Raw genomic sequence first — 8,920 nt, forward strand, 5'->3', positions numbered from 1 at the left:
GAGCCGTTTCGCTTGCTCTCTTCCGTTTCCTCAGCGACACGATTTGCTGAGCCGAGGCAGAAGGCGGTGATAAGTCACTGCCTCAAACGCCGTGAAGTCCTGAGGGCCCGGGTCTCCTGGCTCCATGTTGTGTAGCAACGGCTCCACGACAAGGGGCAGCGTGATGAGTGGGGTATCACCGTGAAAACAATTAAGAAAAAACAAAGAGGGAAGAAATAAAACGAACAAAAAGCGTAAGAAATAAAACTATTCCAACAATTGAACAGAAGGTGCTTTGGAAGGAAAAGTATCATGATTTAATATAGAAGTTGAAACGCTTGCTTAAGGCTAGAGGGATAAATTCATCCTGTTGTTTTAAAGCAGTAACTGGGTTCCTCCTGATGGCAGCAGTTTGCAAGAAATCCTTGTGTGACACACATTCCTGTTGGGGAGGTGTATTTTGCGTGGTTTTCCTGGGGAGGGGGTTTCTGACCCTGCCGGGGGCCTTTCTGTGCAGGATCAAGAGGAGGATCCAATCTGAGGGGCAAAGACAGCCCCATGACATAGTAAGTACGTAGGGAGAGTTGGAGTTCAAGAAATAAAAGCTTTTTAACCCACCCATGCACCTGTGGGTTTCATTCTGACTGCGCAGCCTACAGAGGAGAAATCTGCAAGGAAGGTAGGGGAGTCTTCAGTAACTGGTGGTGGGCACCGTGAAAAATTCAACTGGGAAAAACTGTACTTTGTAATGAATGAAGAGGAGCCCGGGACATAAGAATGGAGTCTAGAGGGAGATGAAGCGAAAGGAGAAGACAAGGGGCAAAGCAAGGAAGGGGGGTATTACACCAGCTCCTGCAAAGGGGGTTGAGCAGGAGACTCTCTTTTACACAGTATGAAATCAAAGACTAAAAAGCATTTTTACTTTGTACATGAAGCTGTAATCCTGCCCACAAACAGAATATGTTTCTATTTCCTTCCTGTTCTGCAGGCAAGTTTCCGCAGTCTAGCGCTAGCTTGCTCTTTTTCCACACTATTTCATTTTCTCTCATCTCCCCTCAAAAAAATACACTCATCCACCGCTGCCTGAGGCTTCTCAAGGCTTTGCAGTCAAGCCCACAACCTTCCCTGTTCTCAGTCCTCTCAGTATTGCCCCAATCTCAGTGCCTTTGCCGGAATTTTGCCCGAAGGAGGGAGGCTTCAAAGTGGCCCCCTGCATGGATCAGTTTCACAGGGAAAAGTTATGAGACAGTTTTAACCCATAACTTTAATTATTTCAGTTGAAAGTTGCATATGGGCATGATTTCAGTATAAAATTATCAGCTTTAGTGTGCTTTGTCAATACAGAAAGGTAAGAAAGTTGAATCTCATATTGCAAATGTTGCAAATGAAGATACGCAGACCATATCTTCTGCACAGGACTTTCTAGTTTGCTATCCTGCTTCCCAGCTTCCAGAACTGTATCTCTGACTTTGCAGCTCTTTAATGGAGCTTAATGGAACACCAACTTTTCAGACTGAACAAGCAGTGATGTATGTAAATGCTGTAACTTGGGGGATTTCTTCTAAACTAACTTTTTAAATTGTCTCTTTCCTCTGATAGGCTTTGGCCACTGGAAAAGTGCCAGGGGGAGGGGAGTAATAGCTCCAGAGGGCTGGGCTCCCAGCAAAAACCGGTTTTGAACTTCAGATAGAGCTAGAAAGATCTAGTGAAGTCTGTGGACACTGGTGCTTCATCACAGGAACCACAGAGGAGAAGAAAACAAAACCAGCTGAGAAGTGAAACCGGCAACAAAGTTTGTTTCTCCTAGATTTCAGTAGAGGGAGGGGGCAGAGGAGAAAACAGGTAACACGCTCCAGATGCTTTGTACCCCATTTCTGCTGTGCATCGTTCTGGGACTTGACTATTTAAGGATTTAAAATTGATATTTCAAATATTGACGTTTTAGCCCAGAGCTAAGAAGAAGAGGTGGGTAAGTCCTTTTCTCTGTCACACCGGGGGAGTCTGAGATCTCAGCAGTCAGCCAGGTTGTCCTGTTGCAGCAAGTTAGATGGGGGCTCTTGGAACTGGATGGGAAAATTCCTCTACCTGGTAGCAAAAATTAGCCCGCTATAACATCCTTGCTGCTTTAGTTGTACCATAACTCAAAGCTACAAGGAGCAGAGTGATGTTCCTCAGCAGACCTAACTCAGAGGAGAGGCAGACAAGGCAGGAAACTTGTCTCCTCTATCGGATCTGGAGGAGATGCATGTCGGAGTTTTTGTGCCCTGCAGCTCTCTGGCTTAATATTTGGCCACACGGAAGGCAAATCTGTGCTCCTGGAAATAAGCTGTGCTCCTGTCACAGGCGAGATCTCTTCTAGACACGCTTTCATTTATTTCCAGGTGCTTTTGTACCACAGATGTGTTTTGTAGCAAGGGGGCTGGATTTCATTTTAAGGAACTGGCTTAAATGTGATGCAGATGCAGTTTGCCGCCATTTCAACGGATTTGCCTGCAGTCTGAGTGCCAAGTGGCAATCAGCCAAGATTCAGCCGCCTTACTAGCAAGGGCGGCCAGATAGAGCTGAATATAGAAGGGTCAGTTGTTATTATTTATGGATTATTAATCGATAAGATTACTGGATTCTTGAGATCGAGGTGAGGCTTAGCACAGCCTTTTCTGAGTCATTACAGGGGAGGAGGAGGGCGCATGCAGTCTAGGAATATGTAAGGGGATGGTGTTGAAGGGAGTAACGAGCCTGGCTGTAGAGAAACTATTTGAGGCTGCTTCTGTGTTCGAAGGGACAGATGGCAGCAAGGTCCCTACATCCCCTCATGCTTAAGAACACAAAAATACACACCTGGGCACTGGGAACAAATCTGGGTTTTAAGCAAGCACTCTATTTTGGAAGTGGAGGAAAATTCCTGTTGCTCTCATCTCTGTGATTCGGTGTATTTATTGTTCAAAGGATGGCCACTGTTTAGCTAATGGTTTTGGAAATCCTTGGAAGATTATGTTTTAGCATAAATAGTAAGCAATTTTTTTACAATTGTTTCAGGCCCAGAATGGCTCTTGAAGACGGTCAAGAACAGCAGAAGGTCTGGGTTAATTTAGCAACAAAGTATCCTGAAGTAGTTTTGTGTGTTGGAAAAATACGTTTTGGTGAAAAAGCAAGAAAAAAGATGCCAAAAAATTCAAAACAAGATCAAAAATACACCCTTGCCTGTGCAGTGTGTGCCTTGCTGAACTCTGGAGGAGGTGTCGTCAAAGCAGAGATTGAAAATGAAAACTACAACTTAGAGAGAGATAACATCGGACAAGATTTAGAAGAGACTTTTCAGTCTCTTGTTTTGTTTCCAGACTGGAAAAAATACCTGGACATTGAACAGCAAGATAATTACCTTTTGATTTTTATTAAAACCTGGAGCAGTGGGAACACATCCTTAACCTGTACAAGTGCAAAGCCACGTATCTGTAGCCTGAGTACAGGATTGTATGCAAAATCTGGTTCTTCTCTTTCCTGCATGAAGCCTTCCCAAGCTTTTTTGTTCCTTAAAGAAAAGCAAAATGAAGCCAGGAGCGAGCTTAGCCCACAACCTGCTAAAATCAGGAAGACAAGGGCTATTCGAGGAGGCACAGATATTGAAGGAAACACAGATATTATAAATAACACTGTTGCCAAGTTGTTTAATAGGGACCAACTGCAACATGGAGAGACATTGACTTTCACAGAGTCAGGAGACGCGGAATTTAAGCACTATGCAACTGAAAAATTTTTGACTCGTGTCAAAGAGATATTACCTCAGTATATCGCTGGATTTGCAAACACAGGTGGCGGGTATTTATGGATCGGTGTGGATGATGACAGCAGAGTGCAGGGATTCAGCAGTGATGATGAGGACCTTGAAAAATTAAGTCTCCTGATCAATTCCATTCAAAACAAATTAACCCTCTTCCATTTCTGCGGGGGTGGAAATATACACAACATAAGGTACGAACACAAAATCTTCAAAGTATACTCTGAGGCTGGGGATCACTGTGGCTACGTCTGCGCTGTGAAGATTCAGCCATTTACTTGCGTTGCGTTTTCCGAAGACCCGGACTCGTGGCTAGTGGAAGGCAGCACCATCAGGAGACTGAGCGCAAATGAGTGGGCTGAGTGGATGACCGCTGCTGATCCAGGTCCAAAAGAGCCGGGACAATCCCTTTCCATTTTCGATATTTCCTTTTATTTTCTTGCTCCTGGCCTGGCAGTGTTGTTTGCCTTAGATAGCCTTACCTGCTTTTCAGTGTTCTTTGGGGGCCTGACCAAACCAACCAGTTTGACTGCTTCAGGTCCTTGCTGCTGTCTTTCTGCTGCTTACATTCCTTAATGCTTGCTTCAGGCTGCAGCAGGTGGTGGTGACTAGTAGCTAATTAATGCCAATGTTAGTGCCTGCTTTTGCAGTATGAGCTCTCCATGCCTCAAGTTGACCGCCTTTGAGGTTAGACCCCAGTGCACGTGGCTTTTTACATAATTGCCATAATCCGTGTCAATTGCCATTTGCAAATTGCCATTTGCTTTCAGGCTTAACCTATACTTTCCCTCCTGCTTTTTAGGGGTGTTCTCCACTGCTGCTGCCAGTCTAATAAGCTGAGAGCTATGGACAGATTGTTCGTTGGCCAATTCTTGGGCAGTGGAAGGGGTATCACTAACAGAGTTAGAGGTCAAAACAGCAGCTAATGAGATAAGGAAACCAAGAGCAGCTCCATGGTCCATGACCTGAGCCCGTTCTGTTGCTAATCAGCTGCTGTCCACGTGAGTTGCAATGTTTCTGTCTATGCATTGCATTTGTTATTTTAAAGAAAAGCAAAGTATTTAAAACCAGCATGAGGACAGCTTGTGGCTCTTGCACTGAGGGACAGCAAATGCTCATGCTGTATCACATGTTTTTATTTCTTTTTTTCCAGATCTTTCAAAGTTTTCTGAGACCTTTAGGCTAGAGCTCAGTCTGACAGACGGGCCACCTCTTGCCAAGCCAGTTTATTCACATTGGGGCCTTGACAGTGTTGATGAACTTTGTGAGCAACTGTTTCCAGGTAGGTCTGCACATTGCTTTCACTGCCTGGTAGGTTTACAACATGAATCTCAAGGGTATGGTCAAGGTCAAAGATGAGTTTGAAGACATTCTTTAAACAGGTGAAGGAGATGGAAATAGTTTGCAGATCTGACAGCAACATTGCATTAAAATGCCTGATGACCTCCTTCCCCAAGGACTGATCTTCTGCCAGCTATTGATATGTGTACATGACGGAGCTCAGACAGCTGAACACTTCTCTGGGGACCGAGCACAGCCATGACAACATCTTTTCGCAATCCGGTGAAAAATGGGAGATGGGAGAAGAAGGTCACTTGGAATCAGCCCAATGTAAATATAGAAGGTGACTGGGGCTGGGACCAGAGTGCAGAGTCCGCTGCCAGTTACAGTCCAAAGTTTCTGTGGCATTGCAAGATCAGCCAGGTGTCCAGGGGCTTTTGTATCAAGCCGTTATTGTTTCTTTGTTTACTCGGCAGGTCTCCTAAGCAAGGTTGGCAACAGCTGGTCCTGTGTAGGAGATGATGTTGTGGAGAGAGAGATGCAGTTCACTGGTAAGAGAGAAGCAGCAATATGTTTATTGATATAAGACAGTGAGTTAACAAAGTTCAATGGTAAACACGACGGTGGTTTAACAAGATTCGATGGCAAGGTACACTTGATTATTTACTGCATAGAGGACAGGGTCGGATAAAACCGTTAGGGAGACCCTCCTGTTGAGTCATGAGGTTCAGAGAGGACCCCCTTACATTCTAAACTCCTTCCCTTAGAGGAGCCTAGGTGTGGCTGGATCCAAACTTAGTCCTGGACTTGGTCAATGACTTATGTCTAAAGGATTATATATGTGCAATCAATCCTTTATATCACTTAGCTAAGATTACAAAGTTTCAGTGCGCTTGTTCCCAATTCACTTACCGAATATCTGACACGATAAGGATTCTCTCAACCTGGAGGAGTAATCTTGAGAGGCGTCCCTACTCAAGCGGAGATCCTGGCATGCAGCCCTGCCGTGCAGGAGAGCTCAACGGGCCCTGGGCTACCCACTATTTATAGAGTAAGATGATTGACTTACAGTCATATTTGCATACCAGCAAAACGTCTGGGTTCCTACACCCCACAGCCCTTAGCTACCATGTTGCCATCTGTGTCCCCAAAGTCCACCTTAAGCCAGATGCAGCCACCACGACCCCCACCAGTGGTTATTGCTTGACTGGGGGGGGCCACACTGCCACAGATGAGGATTGAGTTCCCTGAGGAAGTAGTTTTTGCAAAAGAATCTAGAAACACATGGAGAGGTTAAGGAAAATTTTGAAGAAGCAAAAAAAGTGTTTCAGGCAGCTATGGTCTTTGCAGCCTTTCACCAATATTAATTCCCACAGAATCATTTCATAGGGCTGGATTTGCATATTTTATTCTAACACTAACCATTTCTTTTGCTTTGCCTTGTTAGTGAGATCCCACAGCATAATATATACTCCAGAAAAACTCAGTAAAGATCTCATCCAAGAGCATCCAGGGTTGGATATTTTAATGGAAAATCAATTGAAGCAGCTTTCTGAAGGAGTTCTGATATTTTCCAGAAGCTGGGCTGTTGAGGTCGGCTTGCCAGAAAACCAAGACATAATTTGTGATGTTCTCCTAATAGCCAAGTTTAGGCCACCTATCCTCTATACAATCTGTAAGCAACATATCTCAAAGGATTTGTTTGAATACTCAAGACACATAGCCTGGAAGCTGAAGGAGAAATTAGTCAACACTGGGGGCTATATTCACAAATTGTGTGTAATACCAAAGCTACTGACTTTGCCTCCCCAAATTAACTGTGGAAAAGAATGGGATCTGAATATTCAAGAAATGTATCCCCAAAACTACAGCCTAATCAACAGTGGCAACTTGAAGGCCCTCCTGCATGCTCTCACAGTAGCTCTGCTGACTTTCAAGTCCTTTTTAAGTGACCATGTTGGTTCTGAGTTTTTGAACCTCTTGACCATCAAACAATACCAGCTGCTGTCAGAAAATCTTCACAAAACTAAGAAGCTGTATGTTTATGGTCTACCAGGAACAGGAAAAACTATAGTGGCCCTGAAGATCATAGAGAAAATAAGAATTATGCTGCAGTGCACACAGGAGGAAGTTCTTTATGTATGTGAGAACCAGCCTCTGAGAGATTTTGTGCGGTAAGTATTTCCTCCAATTCTTCATTTCAACATCCTGTTATTTCACCAGCATTTTTAAATAGCTGAGTACTGATTAGTATAGTCGGTATGCTATTTGGTCCACCACCATTGCAGTGTTTGAAGTATGTAGTTGGGATGCGTTTTTAGTAAGGCTCAAATTCTTTTCTCGACATCCTGAGCATCTACTTACAAATATGACTTCAATACCATGGGCGTACACTTTGTTCCTATCAAGTATAACCAGTAGTTTGTAATGCAGAGGTTGTTTTTAATCTACTTGTATCTTTTCTGTAGGCAGAAAAACATTTGCCAAGCTGTGACAAGAGCAGCCTTTTTGAAGGCAACCTTTGATGATGTCAAGCACATAATAATTGATGAAGCACAGAATTTCCAAGATGGGGACGGTGATTGGTATAGAAAAGCCTGGACTCTAACTTCATCACCACATCTCCCTGAGCCCGGCTTTTTCTGGATTTTCTTGGACTACTTACAGACAAGTCACTGCTTCTCAACTGGTCTTCCACAAGCAACATGGCATGATCCTGTTGAGTCGCTAACCAAAGTGGTTCGTAATGCTAACAGTATCTATCGCTATCTAAAAGGAAACATGGAAATGATTGTAAAGAACCCTACCCTAAATATTCCCAACCAACGTTTGGAAAAGTTATTATGCGAAGCCACATGTGCTCATGCTGTGCAAGGCTGTATTGAAATAGAACACAACCTAGACAGAAATAGAATAGCAAAGTATGTGGCAGAACGTTGTTGTACATACCTTAAAAACGGTTACTCCGAGAAAGATATTGCTGTTCTGTGCTACAGTGATGAAGAAGTAAAATCATACTATGGAATACTAGCATCAGAAATGAGGAAGTCAAAGTCAAATATATCATTAAGGAAAATGGAAGGAGGGCTAGAGGAGCATGCTATTCTTGACAGCATCCGTCGTTTCTCTGGCTTAGAAAGAAGCATTGTGTTTGGTATTATTCCTCAATCCTTTCCATTTCAAGAAAAAATTTTAAGAAATATATTGGTCTGTGTAGCATCCAGAGCTAATTTAAATCTACACTTGTTATATGATAAATGGAGACAAGTTCCTGATAGGTCAATGGTTATATATGTTTGAAATTTTTTACTCTATATCTGAAGTAGAAGGATTTCCTTTGTAATGGCTGGTCCTCTCTAAAAGCCCAGATGTCTACAGTCTGTTTTAAATTGTGGTGGTTTTGGCTGGGATAGAGTTAATTTTCTTCATAGTAACTAGTACAGGGCTATGTTTTGGATTTGTGCTGGAAACAGTGTTGATAATACAGGGATGTTTTTGTTCCCGCTGAGCAGTGCTTACACAGAGTCAAGGCCTTTTCTGCTTCTCACCCCACCCCACCAGCGAGGAGGCTGGGGGGGGCACAACGAGTTGGGAGGGGACACAGCTGGGACAGCTGACCCCAACTGACCAAAGGGATATTCCATACTGTATGACATCATGCTCAGCATATAAAGCTGGGGGCAGAAGAAGGAAGGGGGGATGTTCGGAGTGATGGCGTTTGTCTTCCCAAGCAGCCATTACCTGTGATGCAGCCTTGCTTTCCTGGAGATGGCTGAACACCTGCCTGCCAATGGGAAGTAGGGAATGAATTCCTTGTTTTGCTTTGCCTGTGTGTACAGCTTTTGCTTTCCCTATTAAACTGTCTTTATCTCAACCCACAATTTT

At 43.7% G+C, this 8,920-nt stretch overlaps 1 protein-coding gene across 1 annotated transcript in view; it reads left to right on the forward strand.

The window, feature by feature from the left end:
* Window positions 1–3,022: 3,022 nt before the first annotated feature.
* LOC104080290 (schlafen family member 13-like) overlaps window positions 3,023–8,920 on the forward strand; it is a 7,562-nt gene continuing 1,664 nt past the window's right edge. The window contains exons 1-5 of the mRNA XM_009582632.1: window positions 3,023–4,139; window positions 4,908–5,036; window positions 5,512–5,586; window positions 6,483–7,209; window positions 7,504–8,189. Of these exons, the coding sequence (XP_009580927.1) occupies window positions 3,023–4,139; window positions 4,908–5,036; window positions 5,512–5,586; window positions 6,483–7,209; window positions 7,504–8,189 (2,734 nt within the window). The remainder of the gene's footprint in view (window positions 4,140–4,907; window positions 5,037–5,511; window positions 5,587–6,482; window positions 7,210–7,503; window positions 8,190–8,920) is intronic.

Source organism: Fulmarus glacialis, unplaced genomic scaffold (assembly GCF_000690835.1).
Source record: "Fulmarus glacialis isolate BGI_N327 unplaced genomic scaffold, ASM69083v1 scaffold40967, whole genome shotgun sequence".
NCBI lineage: Eukaryota > Metazoa > Chordata > Aves > Procellariiformes > Procellariidae > Fulmarus > Fulmarus glacialis.